We start from the raw sequence: 23,055 nt of genomic DNA, 5'->3' as shown, positions 1-23,055 counted from the left end.
AAAATGTTGTTGGTTTTCATATAAACATAACTAGTGTTAGATTTCATTTCTATTATTGTTACAAGTGGTGTTGCTATGTTATTTCAATTTTAGTTGGACACTGTTTTTATTTACTTCTACCCTAACTATCTATCTATCTAGCTAGCTAGCTAGCTCTCCGTCTATCTATCTATCTATCTATCTATCTATCTATCTATCTATCTATCTGTCTGTCTGTCTGTTTGTCTACTTCTTTCACGCTCTTGTGTGTATGTATGTATGTATGTCTATATATATATATATATATATATATATATATATGTTTGTGTGTGTGTGTGTGTGTGTGTGTATGTATGTATGTATGTATGTATGTATATAGAGAAGGCTAGCTCATCATGTATATATATATAGGTAGTATTATGTCTGACGTAAGGTAGTGGGTTCATACAATTAGAGCTCAGGTTAACTTGCTGCCTAAAATCCAACTTGAACTGTAGCTAAAAGAAAGCAAAGATGTTGTAGCTGCCTAATGAAGACTGACCTTAGAGCTGTTTTAATCGAACCAGTAAATGTATTATAGAATAAAGGTATAAACAGGCAAACAACTGGTGTCGCCAGATTGTGACATTTATGTATTTAAACATTGACATAGCGTGAGAGTAGAATTGAATGTTACTTTAGTTTATAATATAATGTGACTGTACTTTATGATATAAGAGATCTATAAAGATCAGTTGAGAAATATTCATAATAGTGATTTTATATGGCAGTATTCTCCCCGAATACTTATTCAGTGAACCCGAATTATTGGTATTAAGTAAAGCTAGTCATTGTAGCCAGAATTCAAAGCTGGATGAGAAGAGAGAGAAAAGCCAAAGTATGGCCGTACTCGTGCAGGTCGTTCGAACACAGCGTATGTATATCAACTCAGCAGAGATATTGGATGCCTCCTCAAAGACCTGTCTCAACGAATACACTGAGATGGATGGCATGGACGGATTAAAAATATTCGAACAAGCTGGAAAAAAGTGAGTAGCACCAGTATTTCAATGGGCCGGCCTTGTCACGTTCTGTATCGCACAAAATCTCCCTGTGAACTACGTTAAGAGTACGCTTATCGGTGTGGTGCTAAGCCACTTACACGTTAATTTCACGAGCAGGCTGTTCTGTTGATTGGATCAACTGGCTGGAACGCTCGTCATCGTAACCGACGGAGTGCCAGCAAACACACACACACATACGCAGCCCATTTAAGTGTTTTTTCTTTGTTATTAACTAAATATCTGTCGTTGTTAACTAATTATTCAAATACTTTTGTACTCGGACATGTTTAATGTTATTTATTAGCGTTTTAGGTCTCCGTGTGGTGGAGGAAAGGGGTTGTCTATGTATATTTGCAAACCAATATGTTTGTTTCTATAAGAAAACATACGCACAAACATACACACCTGCGTACTTTTATGTGTATGTCAAAACACGTGCACACAAATGTATAAACGCTGCTGCATCACATCTACACACACACACACACAGATACACAAATACACACACAAACACACTCACACATACACACACACGAACACACACACAAACACACACATATATAAATATATATATATTATATGCAAACGCACATACACATAAAGAAATACATAGATATAGATAGGTTTATATGTGTATGTAATTACAGGGTAAGAGAGAATAGACTGAGATTTATTGGTTCTCTCTCTATTTTCTTTCTTTGTGTCACTCTCTTCTTCCCTCTCTGTCCCCCTCTGTCTTTCCCTCTCCCTCTTTCCCTCTCTCTCTCTCTCTCTCTCTCTCTCTCTCTCTCTCTCTCTCTCTCTCTCTCTCCGTATTTTCTTTCACACACCTTTGTTGTCTCTCCGTCTTCAACTCTTACATCTCTTCATTTATCGTTTTTTTCCCCCTACTGAAACTCTGTTTGTTAAGCCTCCACAGACCAGATAAACATATAAGGTCATAGAGTTAGATTCAAAAAAGAGAATTCAATATGGTCTCTAAATATCACACGAACGAAATTTTTGAAAAGCCATCTCCGTCTAATGTTATCTGCATTAGTCTCCAGAAACAAACGGAACCAGGTAATGCAATACATCATTCAAGGTAAATTATTCTCTTTTATAATCATATCTATGTGAAAATTTATGCATCCAAATTTCGTACTGTTTTAATAATTCAGTAAAAACTTCATCGACGTTAGATTAGATTAACATATATTTTATAAAATCTTGGTAGGGATTACATAATGTTGATTTCCTTTCACATTTGTGTATAGTTTAACTTTCGTACTCCAGAAGTTTATACCATGCAGTAACAGAGAAGTTAAGTGTGTTTCAATGCCCCACAATTCTAGCATCAAATCTCCTTTAGATATAGTTTAATATAGAGCTATTGTTGTGAAGTTGTAATTCATCTTGTATAAGTCCCAAATCGAAATCCGAGCCATGAAGTTAGCAAAGAGATTTAAGATTGACGTCCATGAAATTTGAGTATGTTTCTGTAGATTTTGCTCGTCAGTCAAGTCCGCAGTTTATATAACAATGAACTACGCACTATATGGTATATATGTACGACCCGTTGAGACTTTAGTTTCTTCGCCAGAAATATACTGTGGCTGGAGATACAACTCAAAGCTCGTCATTAATTCGGCAATTAGTTTAACACCGTGTGGACCTAGTTGTCATTCCCTCTTAATATATCTAACACCATAACAGTAATGTGAAGATGTTGCTTAAAGCTGCCTGGTTCTAGATTCAGTAAAATATCTATTGTTAAGAGGAACAGTGGAAGTCAGCTCGGCTAGTGTATATTCTCTGCATTATATTCTTTGTAATCCGCTTCAGTATTTCAAGTAACGTCAATAAGTAGCTCTTCATTATAAAAGGAAACATACCGTAATTTCGACGTAGTATATAGCATAATTCACACGAGACGGCTTTCTTTACACATAACTTTCAGAAAAATGGGTAATTTCTTTTTATGAAATCTTCTAGAAATACTTTCCAGAGTGTGCAGATTACGATTATATCAGAATTTAATATAACAAAAAATGTGTTGGGCTCGTACACATACATACTGACACACGTCACATATACCTTCAATATGAAACTTGAAATTTCGAAAGAAGCTGTGAAGTGTATAAGTATGTATGAGTGCGTGTTCACTATTTTTCTTCTCACATCAAATTCTGATATAATTGTAATTTACACACTTTGAAAAGTATGTATTTGTAGACAATTCCATTCAAAAATACCCATTTTCTGAAAGTTATGAGGAAGAAAAACCCAACTCCTGTGAATTCTCCGAAACTCCTCTCCCCATCTACTGAAAAGTCTTTTCACAAAAAAAATTCTGAAATCATCGGTATCTACACTATCTCAAGCATATTTATAGATGTCCAGAGATTTACGGTTCTATTTCAGTGGGGTTTTTTAAGACTTAAATCTGATTATATATAGTAAATGTAAATATTTCATTCATTAACAATCTGATCAGCGCATACTGTCTTAATTGTCTAAGCCTCACTAACCACCATAAGAAGTCGGTCCTGAGGAAGATCAAGGATGTTGACTGAACCAGTCTTGGAAGGCCTGCTATAGTAGTTCCATCAGTGCTTCGTGAGAAAGGGGTTTTATTCAGTGTTAACGCAAGAAAAGATTAGACATATCTGTCCTGTTCGGGAAATTGTTGTCTTAAAATAATGAAAAGACGTTACTCTAGGAAAACATTCCCGTCGAACATATCAATAAATGAAGATTTAGAATTGAATTTTTTGCATAGTTTCCTATAAATTTCACATAAAAGACCTACAAATTAATTTGAAGGGAAGAAAAACTTCATAGATTTCATTGTAGAAGTCGAATAATGTCAAGTTAAACAAAATCTCAACGTTATGCCTAGCAGGGATTCGGTAAATAACGTGACAAAATGTCAAAGCTTTGTGACCTGAGGCTTTGTGACCTGTCAAAGCCTTGCGATCTGTCGAAAGTTACTTCCTAAAAAAATATATATTTAAACACTTGAGTCAGTTTCTTAATAGTGGCTTTTAAAAACCTAGAACTCGCTGGAAGAAGGAAAATATAAGGAAACAATATCTCGTGGATTCTTCTTTCAGGTGGCTTATACATAGATTAATGACAGTAATAAATCAGCTTTCTATCTGTTTGCATTACTTAGGATCAGCATGTGATGTCCATTGCTTATAGAAGACTTATTTTGCTTTCTGTTGCTCAAGTATAACTCATAATGTTCTTGCTATTAGTATTATTGCGGACATTGGCAGTTATTTTCAAAAATATTAATTACAACAACATATTTTCATTGAGCTGTTTCGCAGAAAGTTTGCAGACTATTGTATATTGTATCATATGTTATATACATATTATTTATATTAACATACATAGCATACAAAAACACACGGCACACACACACACACACACACACACACACACACACACACACACACACACATATATATATATATATATATATATATATATATATATATACATATTATACATATACATACGTACATACATTTATGTTTGAATAAATATGTATTTATATAAACATGCGCACACACACATAATACATATACACACACACGCACATATATATATATATATATATATATTATATGTGTGTTTGTGTGTATATGTGTATGTTTGTGTATGCATGTAATGTATATGTGTGTGGAGAGAGAAAGAAAGAAAGAAAGAAAGAAAGAAAGAAAGAAAGAAAGAAAGAAAGAAAGAAAGAAAGAAAGAAAGAAAAAATAAAGAAAGAAAGAAAGAAAGAGAGAGAGAGAGTGAGTGAGTGAGTGAGAGAGGTTTCGTAATAAGATCTTAAGCAGCTATTATAGACTCACCGCTAATAACGAAATATACATAGTAGAGGATGTATTTTTTCCCCTTTTATAAGCGGTGAACAAAAATAAATCCCTTTCTGTGAGAGGAACAGGACCTGAAATTTGAAGAGAAGGGAAGCTGACTACAACGACCCCAGTGCGCAGCTGGTATGTATTTCATCGACCCCAAAAAAGATGAAAGGATGAAGGAAAAGTCGACCCCGGCGAAATTTGAACTCAGAACTTAAAAGCGGGCGAAATGACGCCAAGCAATTTGTCCGGCATGCTAACGATTCTTATTTCTTTATTGCTCACAGGGGGCTAAACATAGAAGGGACAAACAAGGACAGATAAAGGGATTAAGTCGATTACATCAACTCCAGTGCGTAACTGGTACTTTATTTATCGACGCCGAAAGGATGAAAAGCAAAGTCGACCTCGGCGGAATTTGAAGTCAGAACGTAACGGCAGACGAAATACCGCTAAGCATTTCGCCCGGCGTGCTAACGTTTCTGCCAGCTCACCGCCTTCGGAACCAAAATATTAACACCAATAACTACAGCTACAATTGTAATATCAACAGCAGGAGATATGACAGTAGCAGTAACAACAGCAATAACCAGATTATCAGAATCCATAAGTAGCAAAAGTTGTAGAGCCTACAACAATAGGCACCCAAAATCAGCAAAGTCTAACGCAGAGAGGAAAAGCGAAACAAGAAATTGCCGCCTCAAGGCTCGAAACCAGAAAGCTCAACGGACGGTATAAAGGCCATCACTACCAACTTAATAATAATAATAATAATAATAATAATAATAATAATAATAATAATAATAATAATAATAATAATAATATGGCTTCTGACCTTAACTGACTGGGTAGTTTTATGTACATTGTTTTGTCTTGGTATAAAAGATGGGCTACAGCAAATATTCTGCTCAATACTAGTTGACCTTAATCAGTTCAGCACGTCCCTTAGTGGCTGACGATATGTGCATCTCTGATCATGAGCAGAAGTAGTGGGGGAGCATCATAGCCATATGTTGAGAGGAATTCTTTGGGGTTTGGATAATTCACCTCCAGAAACATAGCTGTTTCGTTCAACATCCTTAAACAACCCTTATTCAGGGACCTTTTGAGCGCGATGGACTACTCGACCTGAAGAAAATTCTAACTGGACCCCACCCTGGCGTGTCATGCGTTGTTTATCTTGATATGAAATCACCATGTCGTGCACATATGGTTGTGATTCATGTGCCTGGTGTACCCGCTAAGGCGGAGGTATTGTTTTCAGTCGTGTTTGGTTTTTTTTCTTTTGTCCGTGGTCACGATATCTCAAGAACCGCTGGATAGATTCGAATGAAATTTTCAGGGATGTTTGGCCTGGTGTCTGGAACGAACTGATTAGATTCTGCGATCGATCCGGTACCGGGCAAGGATTCTGGATTATTTTTCCCGTGTTTTTACTTAATTTTTGAGAACGGTCGGGTTCATATTTAGTATTCTCATTTGTGAGAGTAGTCGAGTTTATTTCAGATATTCTCATTTTAAAAATCCTCTCCGGCTAATCGTTGAGAGGACATTGGTGTTGCCTTGGCGGAGGTTTGCGCTCTCTGATTGTTGTTGTTGTTGTTGTTGTTGTTGTTATTATTATTATTATTAATAATATTATTATTATCATCATCATCATCATCATCATTATTATTATTATTATTATTATTATTATTATTATTATTATTATTATTATTATTATTATTATTAATAATAATAATAATAATAATAATAATAATAATATCTATAGGATTGAGGTTACTCCTCCAGAAAGTATAGATGTCGAAATATTGTTCATTTGATAACAATGACACTCTTCTTTATTTCCTTCTATTATTATTATTATTATTATTATTATTATTATTATTATTATTATTATTATTATTATTATTATTATTATTATTATTTTATGTTTGACTTTTGTTTTGCATTTGTACAAGTTGGATCCAAGTCTCACCCAGAGACCTCAAGAGACAACAAGTTAGAAGTTCATGTAGGTGTTATGCCTAGGGTACCATATATTTGGATTTGTACAGTTTTTGTTCAAGTGAATGTTTAAGAAACCAGAAGGAAATTATGTGTTTGCTTTAAAATTTGAGATCACATAGACAGTATTTTACGTAGGATATTATTATTATTATTATTATTATTATTATTATTATTATTATTATTATTATTATTATTATTATTATCATTATTATTATTACTCAGTAGTTTTATTTTTATAACGTGCTTTCACTTCACTACCGAGCGCAGCTCTGTGCGCCTTGGGTATGTGCTGTGGTTTGCTGTGATGCTCTTATGTTTACTTTATTGAAAGTGTTTTGCGTAGAATGTGTGCAGTGCCCAGTAGTGCAATTTTCTGTATGTTATATATATTTGTAAGTCCTGCTATTTTTGTTATGTATTTGTCTGAATATTTTTTTATTATACCTAAGGCACCTACTATGATAGGAATTGTTTCTGTTTTTAGATTCCCCATTCGAGTTATCTCTATTTCCAGGTCTTTGTATTTTGAAAGTTTTTCCATTTCTTTTAGAGAAACGTTGTCATCTGCTGGTATTGATACATCAATTAGAAAGCATTTTTTTTCTTCAGGATCTTTGACAACTATATCTGGTCTATTTGCCTTAATTTCTCTATCTGTGTGTATTGGCATATCCCAGAGTATGGTTGCTTTCTCGTTTTCTGTGACCTTTTCTGGCGTGTGTTTATTATTATTATTTTTTTTTTTTTTTTTTTTATCATTTCAGCGAGAATATAAGCAAGTGCAATGATATACCGCCAAACAACTATATAAAGAATTTAACTTCCATTCGAAGCATCATCGTGATTTGTAGTGCGTTCTTCATTATTTACAACGCCACCGGATTCCCTTATTCACTCGGCGTGATGTATGAACCGTGGATGCATGATTATCAAGTTGGCAGAAGAGAAATAACATGGATTCTGTCGCTCTGTATCGGAGTTATCAGTGTTGCTGGTCAGTCAATTACTATGCTGGTTACTGCAGTGTGTTTTTTTTTGTTTTTTTGTTTTTTTTTTCGTTGCAACATATAATATCTACAGGTTATAGGGATAGATAACTAAGCAAATGTGGATGTGTATAAAAATGGGGAAACAAATCTCAAACTGAAAGCATGCTTTTTGGCCGTGTTTGTGATTGTGGTTATGAGAAGCTTCTTTCAAAGTTGACGTAGATTCTGCTGATGTATCAGGTTAACGTGTCTCTGAGAACCCAAAGAATTTTGATAAAATTTTCAATATATTATAAAAGGTAGTGCATACACACACACCTAAATATTCATATATGTATATAAATAAATATAAAGTCCACCGCTTCTTATAGCGGAAACAGTTGTAAGCTAATGAAGTTCATATGATAATCATTTATTCCTCACTTGTTTTCTCTATTCAAAATTCGGACAGAACTTATACGATGACCTGATATATATATATATATATATAAACGCACACATATTTGTACGTGTGTGATGTAATACGGCGCTGGTTGTTGACACTTCGTAAAAGCAAAAAATACTAAAACACATAGCTTCAATATTGACGCTAATATAAAATTTATAAAATGGATTGAAGCCATTCTTAAGGAGAGTGACTAAAATAGCATCGGTGTTTCGCTAGACAATCTAATTTATAAATCTAATTTATAAATCTAATTACTACACGAAGCATTATGACACTTCATCGGTTAAAGAGATTGTGAAATGCCTTGAGATACCTCACTTAACTCTATTTGTTGCATTACTACAAAATAGAAACCGAAATAGTAAAATCTTATTCTACTTAGTAAAAACAACGTTGAACAACCTTTATCAATGTAATCTAAAACATGTTACAAAGTAGATGCGAGGAAGAATGTAGAGGAATGAGAGAGAAGGTTGGATTATACGAAAATAGAATGGACATTGAGAAGTATCAAAAAAGTAATCTAAGGGTAAAAACTGAGATAACGTGGGAGAATACGTTAAGTGACGTGAGACAAAAATAAGGAAACACGAAAAACTAACATGATGATAAAGGCATAGCTTAACTACTAAGTGATTTTTAATGATGTTCCTGTCTGCTATTTACATAGGTACAGTCGTTGGTGTGTTCATCAATAAAATTGGTCTAAGAGCTACACTTCTGCTAGGCAGTCTCTTAAGTTCTCTAGGTACGTTATTGAGCACGTTTACGTACACAACTCCTTATCTGGCGGCGTCACTGGGAATTGTTACAGGTTAGTATCACTATCCTTATTACCACTACCGCATCTACCATTAATACCGTGAGCACAATTTTCACAAACACCACTATTTCTTCCATCGTCACTAGTATAGTCTTCGACACCATCACATTGTCACACCATAGGCACTACCATAATTTGCCAATGCAAATTATATTACATTGGCTTCATGATTTCAATGTCTTCAAATCTTACTATGTATGAAATGTATGAATATTCGAGTGCATCCATCATCACAGATTGTTTGCATTACGTTTATACAAATATTCTTAGCCTTTCTATGAAGATTGGTTTATAGTAAAGTCTAATTTTACATTCAGTTGCTATTTTTGGTTTTTCATCAACATCATACTCTACGTGTAACTGTATGTATTTAAGATTCTCTACTCATGGCAAGGCTAATACCTGAGATTTCGTTATTCGGAACAAAATTTTTGATTTTGGAATTACCCTAACAAAAGGTAAACAAAGTCTTCATCTTTAACTATGTCCAACAGGAACTCCCAAAGCTCTTTCAAAAATGGTTAAATTTCGATGCGAAAATAGTTCCTATTCTGCTATCTATTGTCTTAGCCTGCCAATGCTGATCTTCCCATCTATAAGGACATCAAAATTGAGAAATATGAATACTGCGGTCATGTGCAGAAGAGGATGGGGCGTAGATTGGGGGACCTACTACAGGCAAAAAGAGAGAAATCATTCACTGGTGATGATGACAAAAAGCACACTGGTACTGGAGGTAAGGATAGGCTCAGCCATCCTATCCATACAGGGTCATTATGGAGCTACCATCAGAAGTTACCCTAATAACAAACCCTCCATGAAGACAGCCATATAGGCAATTTTCAAGCCCAGGTTCAAGGACCATAGTCACTGTGTTGACTGGTGTCCAGCGAAAAAGGTGGATGACAAGCGTGATCCAAATAAAATCTGTGCCGGATAGAATGAAGCCTGTGTTCGTAGCCTTACTCTTGGATAAGTGCTTGCATAGGGGATCGTAAAATAACAATGAATCCTTCCACAATTTAGTTTGGGAACTGTGTCCTGAATCAACATTTGTCGGGTGATTTTGCCTGGAGTTAGCTGTCAATGATGTCATTATAGTTTTCAATCAAGGAGAAATTGCAAGGATACCACTGTTAGAAAATTTAGGTCTCGGTCATGGCCATCATCTGAGGAGAGGGACTGAAGCAAGCTGATGAGCAGAGACTGAAAAAATGCATATATACCTGGACAGAAATCCATAATCAAAACAAAAAATCAAGACAAATATAATAGCAGTATTTCTTTTATGCTTTATGCATTTTTACTAATTTTGAAGGACATTTAATAAAATGGTGTGTACCAGCCAACCTGAACAGTTGAATATTTGATCATTAAATATTATTTCGTCTCACTAATGGGACTTACTTCAAGGTCAGAGAAACCAGTTATTTTTAATTGATCGTTTGTTCTATGGATCACTACGAATCTGCATTGAGCTTTCTTTAGCTTATGTGTAAATGGGGGCGTATACAGCTGCATGCATTTCTTTATAATTTTCTAATCAAACGCAGATTTTGCATAAATTTTCACATGAAATCAGTTAGGTGGATTGTCATTAGAAACGGACGGTATGTAAACAGTAGTAAATGATATTGAAGTTGTGCAAGATCCATCCTTTGTTTTCTTAACTGTATCATATATATATATATATATATATATATATATATATATATATATAAAGGTAAGCAAATAACCGTCTATGGAAAATAAGAATATCCGTTCTTACTATCGGTATTATTTCCCTATGTTAACCCTGGGATGGGTATGTAAGTACACTATGCTCATAGGGTACAGGTAATAACAGAATAAACAAAAGTTTATCAGGAATCAAATTCAAATAAGGAGGAAATGGAGAAAACTTTTGATCAACTAACAAACAAATTGACCAACATCGGTTAATTATTTTTTTAATACAAAACATAACATAATATTTCTTACGACCGTTTTGACTGCCAATGTCAGTCGGTGCTTACAAAGAAAATTCCGAAAATAATATTCGTCACCTTTATAGCACATTCGATCTAGTACATGGAGCTTCATCAGAGTGAATACAAATACACGAAATAAAAGAAAGAAAGGGGGAAGAGGAAAAAACAGGGCCTCGAGATGAAGCCAGAAGGCTCAATATATTAGAATCATACCATCTTGCAGTGTGAAGCTTGAAGTCGATAAGCAAAAGAGTGAACTAGCAAATGAATTAGAGGAATAATATTTGTGGCTTACCTCTTTATATAAAGTAAAACAGGAATCGCCAATATGTCTAGAAAAAGGATAGTACTTATGATTTCGTAAATAGAGTTAATTAATATTTATCCAAAAACAAACCCGTAAAGTTTTTATAATGGTGTACTTACAGAAATATTCTAGAGACCAACAGCCTGTTGTCCACAATGGAATTGACCAAAGCCCAGCTATCTCTACAATTGGTCAGTTATATCTAAACCAAGGGCAAGCTAAGACCGTTACAGGGTTAGACGTAAATAAAGAAGAAAATAAGCACCGACTGACATTGGCAGCCGAAACGGCCGTAAGAAATGTTATGTTACGCTTTGTATAAAAAAAATAATTAACCGATGTTGGTCAATTTGTTTTTTGATCAAAAGTTTTCTCCACTTTCTACTTATTTAAATTTATTTACATATATATATATATATATATATATATATATATATATATATATATATATACACATATATATATATATATATATATATATATATATATATATATACATACATACATATATATATATATATATATATATATATATATATATATATATATATATATATATATATATATATATATATATATATATATATATATATATATATATATATATATATAATATTATTGTAAAATCTGGTAATTAGTCATATATTAATTAATATCGATTAATTATCAGTAGGCCAGCACATCTAAAGAATCAAAGGGATTCAGAAATATTATCTGCAATCTCAGGGGATTAAGGTACATTTTAAAAAATAACGTCGACCACTAACGTGGACAATTGATGCGCTAGTGGTCGACGTTATTTTTAATATATATATATATATATATATATATATATATATATATATATATATATATATATATATATATATATATATATATATATATATATAATTTTTCTATATTATCGTATTTTAATACAATGTCATTATAACAAGAAATCTCACGTTTTCTTGATCCCCAATAGGTTTTGGCAGCAGCTTAAACTACGTTTCTGCGTTGGTAGCCGTGAGTCAAATTTTTCCCGCAAACATAAAAATGGCTCTCACAATTTCCACAATAGGATTTCCTGTTGGAATAATGACATTCCCTATTTTAATTACTCTAAGCGTAGATACATATGGCTGGCGTGGAGCATTTTGGTTGATGAGTGCTGTTTTGTTGAACTCGTGTGTCTTTACGTTACTCATAACGCCTTTAGATGCTAATATGAATAATAAGACCTCATGCAAATTATCAGCAGAAAAAAATGTTTGGTTTCACTTATCAATATTCAGGTAAGTCTACTTTCAAGCATTGTTTCGTTACTTTTCTACTGTTACTTAGATTAAACTTCCTTTGGTAACTATTACAATTTAGGTTAAATTATTAATACTATAAAACAATACCGAAATTTGGATGTTTCCATTTGGTGACGTCAAACATTGATCTTCAGAGAATGGGAGTAGAGAATGGGAATAGAAAGTAATTGAATAAAAGTTTAAAAACATAACATCAAAATAGGAAACACTGAACTAAGAAAACGAAAAGCATCACCATAATTAGTCAGCCCTTTTCAAGTATCCTTAGTATTCATTATTACAATTGCCTCTGCTCTTTTAAAATTATAAATTTGTGCAGTTGTCATTTAACCCTCTTCGATGTTCTTGCTTCGCCTTTAAATACTCTGTCTAGAAATGCAACCCATGTCGCTGTAGTTTATTTCATGGTCAATTACGGAGAGATTAAGCACAAATAATCTTACATAGTTCTGGCTATCTTCCAGTTTAGAAGAGCTTAAACATCTATGGAATATCATTCCTTTACGGACATAAAAAATTGTTGAAATTTGTAGGTCTTTTTTGCTATTGTTTTTTGTTTGTTTTGGAGGGGTTTTTTTGTTTCTTTGCTGTCACATGAAGACTTGTACTTCACCTAGGATCATTAAAGGGATGATACAAGAATTTGAACTCTGATAGAAAAAAAAACAAAGGAAATGTGGTGGAAGAAAAGGGGAAGAAAATCCTTAATTACTGAACTGTTAGGAACTTTCATAAAGTTTACACGTGGATTCTGACACACAGTACTTGATTCCAGATAAAATTAAAGAAATTCGTCAAAGATGCAGTTCAGTTAAAAGAATTATTTAACATCAGTTATACAAAGACCAGTTCGATATTCTAAATTAAAGAGTGTGCAATAAAATAAAAAAGAAAGAAGATTAAGATAAACTTAGTTATATGACACTCGGCGTTTCAGTCAATGGCTTAAAAACGCTGTTTACATTATGGAGCTTTATAAAGAAATGTGGTCGCAACAAATATTTGCTTACACAAAAAGTTAGTCTCATAGTTATAAGCTAAACAATATCCAGGATAATTCACATGGAATTAATAGAAAGCCATATGTACATTGATACTTTTGTCAATTGAATTGACTGTCTTAATCCAGTGTTGTACTTATAGCACCAGATTATAAGTCGGTGGTTTCTTATGGCAATGTGGAGGCGCAATGGCCCAGTGGTTAGGGCAGCGGACTCGCAGTCATAGGATCGCGGTTTCGATTCCCAGACCGGGCGTTGTGAGTGTTTATTGAGCGAAGACACCTAAAAGCACCACGAGGCTCCGGCAGGGGATGGTGGCGAATCCTGCTGTACTCTTTCACCACAACTTTCTCTCACTATTTCTTGCTGTTTCTGTTGTGCCTGTAATTCAAAGTCACACTGTGTCACGCTGAATATCCCCGAGAACTACGTTAAGGATACACGTGTCTGTGGAGTGCTCAGCCACGAGCAGGCTGTTCCGTTGATCGGATCGACTGGAACCCTCGATGTCGTAAGCGACGGAGTGCCAACAACAACTTATGGCAATTCTTTCCATACTATTTCAAACACCATAGTTTTTCCTTCGACTGAGAAATCCACATTTTATTACTGTATTTGAAACACGTATACCAGATACAGTTCTTGCTTTTTCACAGGAATATACAAGCGTAATTTTCGTTACTGTTATCAGCAAAAGCACTAGCTATTAAACTAAGTAAATAAATTAAAGTCTTCATCCAACCTCTAATGTAGAGTGAAATTTGCTGATCTATTAAAAAAATTCAAACTCCCGACATAAGAGAAACAAATGTCAACTGGCCTATCATTCAACATTTTTGTAATGTTTCAATGTTGCCCTACAAAAGAAACACTTGTTATATAACATTTACAACTAGAAATTAAAACTACTTACTTATATACAAAATCCTAGTAGATGAAAATGCTGGGTTATGAGTGAATCGTTTTCTTACCCTGTATCTCTACAAATACAGTAAGCATCATTAAAGTACTGTTTTTGACTTGGTAGCGACACATATTGTAAGGTAGAAGAAGTGTTCAAAATCTTTATATTATCAACTACTGACAATGGATTGCTATCATTATTTATGTTATAGAAACTTAATCCGTCACCGAGCTTCTCACGACCACCTAGTCTTTGGGTGTCTTGAGTCGGGATCCAGTTTGTTAGCAATATTCATGTCATATGCACAATCTGATATCCCATTGCTGCAAACGATTAATTGTCGTTTCCTCCTCATTTTCCCCACTTATTTAAAAGTCTTTATAAAAGTTTGTGAGTGCTTTTGATTAAACTATAAAAGAAAAGTTGATTTTGCAGATAGAACGAAGATACTATACCAACTGTAAGTCTTTGTCTAACTTCATAATTGAATTACTGTTAAAATGTGTGATGCGGGGCGTGATAGCGCATGGTTGAATAGATCGCAGCCTAAAACCGTACAGAGAACTTGGACAAACACATCCCTTGAACTGGCATGAATTAAACGTCTTCTAATAATTGACAATGCCTATGACATAACTATAGTTTTAATTGCAAATAAAAAACAGAACTGTATTAATTATGTTTGCAGAGAAGACATTAATTGGTTTGGTATTTTTATTTATATTCACGCAAACAAGACGGAGATATTTATTCAGAGCGGGATACATATTCAAACATACATAAATATATAAATACATAATACAATAATATATAAAATTACTATACATATGTATGTGTGTGTGTGTGTGTGTGTGTGTGTGTGTGTGTGTGTGTGTGTGTGTGTGTGTGTGTGTGTGTGTGTGTGTGCGTGTGTGTAGATAGATAGATAGATAGATAGATAGATAGATAGATAGATAGATAGATAGATAGATAGATATGACAGAGAGAGACAGAAGAGGAGAAGAAATAATTGGTTTGGTAAGGAGTGAGAAAAATATATAACACAGTGTGCCTGCGTGTGGTATCTTGAATAATCTCAGCTCATTATTATCAGGGATTATAGGATGAGATGAGGAGCTTAGGACAAATCTGCATCACCAGCTTTTCATTTGTTTATTCCTTTTATCTAATAAAACAGTATTTATTTTCTTTCTCCCTTGATCTGTTACATTTTGACAGTTCGTTATACGACACAGTGTCGGAATATTTTTTTTTCTTTTTTTCTGCTTTTTTTTGCTCAACTTTATGGACATGTGGTTCGTGTTCGAAATAGGTTTATATATATATAACACACACACACACACACACACATATATATATATATATTTATATTTATTTATCTATTTATATATGTATATATATATATATATATATATATATATATATATATATATATATATATATATATATATATATATTTATATATGCGTGCTTTTCTTACTCCGGATATGAGCTGCCAGTTGGCCTCGTCAGCAATTACAGATAAAGGCGCGGTCAAATCTAGCGCCTATGCAAATAAAATTTTGTTGTTACGTGTTGAGACCGTTCCAGTCTCCATAATTTTCTCAAAGATTAAAACCTATGTACTTATACATACATACATACATATATATATATATATATATATATATATATATATATATATATATATATATATATATATATATATATATATATATATATATATATATATATATATATATATATCAAAGCTAAAAATAGCTTATAACCAACAACCTATTCATGAGTTCATACCAACATTATTTGCGCTTCAGGGCAGAACACTTAAACCTAAGTGCTTCGGTTTTTGCCTATGTATCACGAATATGTAGCACATTATCTAAGATAGTTACTAGCAAAAAACTGTTTGATTTGTCTTTTGTTTGTTTTTCGTATTTATTTTATTTTATTTCTTTATCTGAGCGAAAAAATTTTTCTCAGCTGTATATTGCTTCCTTTAAAGTTGAATACCATGCCCTTTTCCGGGGCGTTACACATTGAAACGGTGTGAAATATTTGCTTCTTAGGAATCGAAAGTTTATTGAGGTTTCCTCCCATACGGAGGTCACCCCTGATCTGCACCAAGCGTCAAAATATAGATTATTAAATTATTAAACTTAGTGCCTATACTAAATTGAAGAATAAATTTGAAATCAGTTTGGCATATTCGAACGGACTCAAAGTAAGGTATGTAATACACGTTTACAAGGTTACACTTAAAGACAGTTTATAAGGGTTGGCTCCGAATTCATTTCTAACTAATCATAATTTTATATTTCTTTTAAGGTAAAAGATCATTGCTTTTCTTGTAACACAGATTTCACTGTAACATAGATTAAAGTAGTCACTAACTAATGTATCGTGGACAATGATACATTGCTAAATGTGATATACCAGTGTCTCACAACCTTTTTACATGTCATTCATTTTTCACTTACATTGCAGAATGAGTTCTTTTCTTTTTTTCTATATTTTATGTTTAGAGACAAAACTTTTGTATTCTACACCATTTCACTCATCTTTATAAGCGGTTGTATATCGACAATAATTTATGTACTGCCGGCTGTTATGGAAACCAGAAACTATAACAAAATTTTAGCAGTTACAATTTTAACCGTAGAAAGCTCTGCAGATATAGTGGGACGTTTGGTATGCAGCCAGGTAAGGAAAATATATAGCAAAGAACTTTGACTGGAAACTTGAAGGATTCTGTTATCATTTTTGTAGTTATATATCTCCAATACTTTCAAGGCGGTGAGCTGGCAGAAACGTTAGCACGCCGGGCGAAATACTTCGCAGTATTTCGTCTGCCGTTACGTTCTGAGTTCAAATTCCGCCGAATTCGACTTTGCCTTTCATCTTTTCGGGTCGACCAGTTATGCACTGGGGTCGATGTAATCGACTTAATCCCGTTGTTTGTCCTCTCTATGTTTAGCCCCTTGTGGGCAATAAAGAAATATATATATATCTTCATTACTTATAATTATTCTCATTTTTATAAACTTTAAAACAGAAATATAACAAAATTGGACATGTATTACAGAAATATTGGATTTTGCACATTCAAATATGAGATATAAGATGTGACATCTATGCCACTCATGAAAGCACTATTATAAGGCACTATTATACTAATAATTGCTCTTTGATCAACACAAAATCTATCCTCCTATAATTCCCTCTACTTGTTTTATTTTGAACTCAATGTCCAATATGAAACCTAATTCTATTAATCAAGCCCGTCTGCCCAAATTCTTTTCTTAAATAAGGTATACACGGTGTAACAACATTCTCCTTCTGTTTCGGAATAAACTATTTACATGGCTTCATCTGAATAGTCAACTATAGAGTTTGTGTCTCTCATATTGGATAACACATTTTTAATTTAATGCTTTCTTATGACTATTTTATTGCCCTATAATAAAGAGATTCGATCCTCTTATATGAGAACAGATCACATAATTCCATTTTTTATTTCATTTTAGGCTTTATCAAAGGGGGAAGGGCAATACCCATTACCTTTATTTAAAGGACATTCTAACAGTTTTCAACAGTGTAACGTCCGCTGACTTCACCCACTGATCAGGTGGTGATGTTAAACTTGGCGACGTCTAACAGCCAAACACTGACGCGGTATATCTGACGGTCATCTACACAATGTTCATCTTACCCATTTCACATATGAAACAGGATTCAGCCATTGCTGTGATAGAAGATACTTCTCCAGGCCGAGACAATTATGTCGAAGTCGGAATTTATAATTACAAAGCGAACTTTTTAACCACCTCTGCCAAAATTTGTGTGTTGAATCAAAATAAATATAATAAATAAGTTGAATCCTAAGTATTATGTTGAATAATAAGAATTACAACAGAAAATAATGCCTATTGACATAGTATATTTTTATTTGAAATCTTATCCTAGATCGAAATACGAAACGTCTATTGCTAGAGTGATTTAGAAATTCTTATTGATGCATTAAAAATAACGAGTTTGTCTGTGGTTTCCATCGATTCAGAAATCTCTAAGAATAGAATGCCTGGGGTACCAAATAACTTCCATGTCTCTCGGGAAGTATTGTTTTAGCAAAATAGTTTGTCAAGTTTGCCGAATTGGACATCTTGTTTTTTTATTGTCTCTGGGCGCCTGTCATTTTGTAATAAGACTTCTTTCGATTTTATGCTGGCTGTACTAGGCTTAAATTTTGTACACGCATTGTTGACTATATTTTCTAAATGTCAATGGTGATCATATTAGATCAACAAGTGTGTATATGCATATATGTATACATATAAGTGAGCATGCTTGTGTGCGAGAGTGTGTGCATGCATATACATATATATTAATATGTGTATGTGCATGTGTGTATGCATCTATATATATGAGTGTGTGTGTGTGTGTGTGGTATAAATATATTCAAATTCGCATTTATATGTGTGTGTGTATGTGTTGGGTATGTATATATGTGTGTGTGTGGTGTATGCATTTGTTATCATTCTTATTTCTTTTTATCTACTTTTCCTAAATTTTTCTGTGAAAAGGTGTTTAATCCGAAACGTTAGATACTTATTTCATTGTACACATTCACAAGGGGCTAAACATAGAGGGGACAAACAAGGACAGTCAAAGAGATTAAGTCAATTACATTCGACCCCATTGCATAACCGGTACTTATTTAATCGACCCCGAAAGGATGAAAGGCAAAGTCGAACTCAGAACGTAACGGCAGACGAAATACCTCTAAGCATTTCGCCCGGCATGCTAACGTTTCTGCCAGCTCGCCGCCTGATGGCTATTGCTTCATTTAATACTCCTATACTTTATATGTGTGTGTTTTTTGTGCGTGAGCGTGTGTACATGAACGTGTGTACATGAACGTGTGTACATGAACGTGTGTACATGAACGTGTGTACATGAACGTGTGTACATGAGCGCCTCTGTGTGTGCGCGCGCGTGAAGGTATGTTTACGTACTTATATATATATATACATACACACGCATATATTATATCTATAGATATACATATGTATATTGATTGATTTTTTTTTCTGTCCCTAATGCATACATTTCGTTTTATACCAAAGGTAATCCGAGTCCACTTCATCACCAGTATGTTACTGTATATTGTCAACAGTGTGTTATTTTCGGCAACGATGATACTTATTCCAATCCTACACGGTTACATGATGTTACTGATCGGCACACTTCTTCTTGGATTTTTCTCTGGCCTCGTTTTATCAATCCACAGTGTCGTCGTCTTGGATATTATCGGTGGAAAGAAGTGCTCGTCAGCCATAGGATTTGGCGAAACGGCGTGTGGTGCAGGAAACCTATTTATTGGACTTATTGCAGGTAAATATTTCTAAATCATCGTAAAATTAAGAGAATTTTTTTCTTGATATTCAAGTGTGCATGTGCAGTTTCTTTGTTGTTCTTTTTCTTTTTATCTGTCTCACGGTTCTGAGTAAAGAGTAAAGAGAGCAATGTTGATATACGCTCTAAAGATTCTGTCAGTTATTTGGAACTACGTTCTAGCGATTCTGCCGGGCCTTTTAACCCAGTCTCTGACTATCCTTCAAGGCACTTTCAATCATCGTTAACGATTCTTGGCTTCTTTTAAAGGAATTCAGTCCGTTGTAAGCTTTTGGAACAAGTCTACGTTCTACAGGTATCAGTATTCCCCACACCAGTTATCTCCCCCAATCATAATGTTTCCTTTGACTAAGCTATTCAATGATGTTGGCTCCTTTGTAAATTGTTCCTGCTAATATTTCCTCAACCAGAAATCATTCCTTACGATTTTTATTAACTTAATATCATATTTACCGGTCGGCCTTGCCTGAATAATAAAAATATATACAGCAGATAAAATTAAATGTCAATACATTCTATTTATAAATACATGTAAACTGTATATAATCTGTATTCACATCCTTTGTAATAACATGTGTTTATTTATTTACTTTATAGGCTACATTGTCGAGATGTCACACACGTTTGATTATTTCTTCAAAATTATGGGTATAACGTCTATAATAGTCATGGCAGTTTTGATCATTCAAATTAACTTTAATACTATTCGAAAGTGTTTCCATCTCAATTCGAAGGTAGGCATCAATGAAAGTAAAACGGATGTTGATCTTAATCAGAAATTTTGAAACAACTGAAACTTGGAATAATTGACATTGTCACGTTTAATGTATCTCCATTCAACGAGCAAATGAACTAATGATATGCAAACAAATTCCCGTTCACGTACAGCTCGTATATATGTTTATAAATGTATGTGTGCGTGTGTGAATTCCGCTTGATAATCGCAGTTGCTTGGAACTTGAGTCGAGAGCTTCAGTTTTATTTTTAAAAAACAACAACTCTGTATACGTGTGTGTGTGTCCTCTGGTGTAGGAGAAAAGATACAGCTTGGACGACATTGCTTTACGTTTTTTGCCAGAAATTGAAATTCTACCGGGGTTTACTTGAGTTTTCATCCATTCAACGGCAATAAAAAGTGATAGATATGTATTAAAGTTATTTTTCAATCAACTACAATTGTTTTATAATGCTGTGATAATGTGCCACATCTGAGTATTCAACATTTACCTATGACAGCCACTATCCGATAATGTTTCGCCCAGAAAATATATACCGACGTATACGAACGATATGTACAAAGGAAAATTATAAGTTCATATTTTTAAATGGTATCATACAGGAAAGATACAAAATTTCAAATTTTTGGTATACAAAATAACCCGGTAATTGTCTGATACCACTTCCAGAAATATTTTAAACACAATAAAATGGAAACATTTATTACAATTTGTTGCTCTAGGTAAATGTATTGATTCGTCTTTTGTTACGTATGAAAAGGAAAATTGGAGACCATCCCGGGGAGATTAGTAAGAGCTTAATCTCTGAGGAGTAAACAGCGTTTATCACAATCACCCTCCTGTTCTTCAAATGAAGGTCTTCATCTAGTATATTAACTATTTAATATTATAAACTTATAGTTGAAGAAGTAATTATGACATTTCAGACAATTAAAGTCATATTTTAAGCATTTTCTTAATATTTAAATTAAGCTATGTTTCGATAAGTTGGATCTCCGATTGCTACCAGGTATCTTATTCCTGGACATGTACAGAACACCAAGCTGGTTTCGAACAATGTTAGTTGTCTAATGCGCAATAGCGGTACTGGTGTCAATTTAGAAATACATGTTTTTAGTTCGAATATAGGCAAGCATTCAGTACATGTCCAGAAAAGAAATCAAAATAACCAAAAAGTAATGCAAAAGCATATATTAAAAAGTTAAAAATTTCCCAAATGATAACCTTACAAAAGTTATTACATAGCAGTAGGGGTCATATGATTCATTCCCATGACAGCAACATAGATAGTCGTGTAACATAAATAAAAGAAGTGATACCACAACATAGGGTGACACATGCCCTAATTACAGAAAAACCCACATAAGTAACAACATAAAAGGCTATATGATAAATTTTATCTGGTTACATACATACATACATATATATATATATGTGTGTGTGTGTGTGTATATATATATATATATATATATATATATATATATATATATATATATATATATAGATATATATATATATATATATATATATATATATATATAGTCTACCTACCGATGTTCTCGCCTCAAATCTACAAAGTTAAACCATACCATAACGTAAAAGAGATCTAAGTAAATTGTTAAATCAAGTTAAATCAGATTCTAAGTGTATGTGAAAGACATTCTGAGTCCTAAAGATCATGACAGATCTAAGCCGAAGCCATAAGTAGGCGATGAAAAACTGGTAAATTCTTTTTTTATTTATTCATTCTATGCCAAACATCAGGTTTATTTTCACTAGGCATTCTAACCTTTTCGTTTCCTACACGATGTTTATATTTTACGATTCATAAAGAAATATTTTTCTTGATGCAATTTTATTTTGTATCAAATGTTGTTTCTAAAATGCACTGCGGAGATTAGCAGCATTTCATCTCATAAAATTGGTTAGCAGAAATTATATGGCGGTGGACATAATGCCTTACTGACTGGAATCATATTCCTTTATGTTCTGAATTCAAAACCTGTGAGGATTCCACTTTCATCCTTCCAGATCACATAAAAGAAGTAATGAGTTGATCTATTTAAAATTATTCGATGCTTAAATTCAATATTTTAATCTGTATCTTCTATAAACTCTATGTCACAAAAATGTAACTAAAGAATCCTTCGTTGTCTACTTTTTTCATCCTTCAGCGATAGACATAAGGCATGAAATTTTATAGGAGGGGCTAGTCAATTACATCAACCCTAGTGCTCATCTGGTACTTATTTTATCGACCCCAGAAATGTTGAAAAA

The 23,055-nt window shown here is 33.5% G+C and overlaps 1 protein-coding gene across 1 annotated transcript; it reads left to right on the top strand.

Moving 5' to 3' along the window:
- Positions 1–1,894: 1,894 nt before the first annotated feature.
- Positions 1,895–21,211, top strand: LOC106872734 (monocarboxylate transporter 4-like). Its single transcript, XM_052976017.2, has 7 exons — positions 1,895–2,106; positions 7,654–7,883; positions 8,997–9,140; positions 12,391–12,700; positions 17,152–17,329; positions 19,753–20,020; positions 20,639–21,211. Exons 1-7 carry the CDS (start codon positions 1,994–1,996, stop codon positions 20,824–20,826), a joined length of 1,431 nt encoding a protein of 476 aa, XP_052831977.1. The 5' UTR covers positions 1,895–1,993; the 3' UTR covers positions 20,827–21,211.
- The last annotated feature ends 1,844 nt before the right edge of the window (positions 21,212–23,055 follow it).

The sequence above is a fragment of the Octopus bimaculoides genome, chromosome 2 (assembly GCF_046866305.1).
Source record: "Octopus bimaculoides isolate indiv1 chromosome 2, ASM4686630v1, whole genome shotgun sequence".
Lineage (NCBI taxonomy): Eukaryota > Metazoa > Mollusca > Cephalopoda > Octopoda > Octopodidae > Octopus > Octopus bimaculoides.
This window is presented reverse-complemented; position numbering and strand designations above follow the sequence as displayed.

Excerpts from the sequence above, each read along its gene's own strand:
- LOC106872734 (XM_052976017.2), top strand. The coding sequence starts at position 1,994 with ATGGTCTCTAAATATCACACGAACGAAATTTTTGAAAAGCCATCTCCG. Across the intron at positions 17,330-19,752 it reads GACGTTTGGTATGCAGCCAG|GTAATCCGAGTCCACTTCAT; the intron begins GTAAGGAAAATA and ends TTTATACCAAAG. Across the intron at positions 20,021-20,638 it reads ATTTATTGGACTTATTGCAG|GCTACATTGTCGAGATGTCA; the intron begins GTAAATATTTCT and ends TTTACTTTATAG.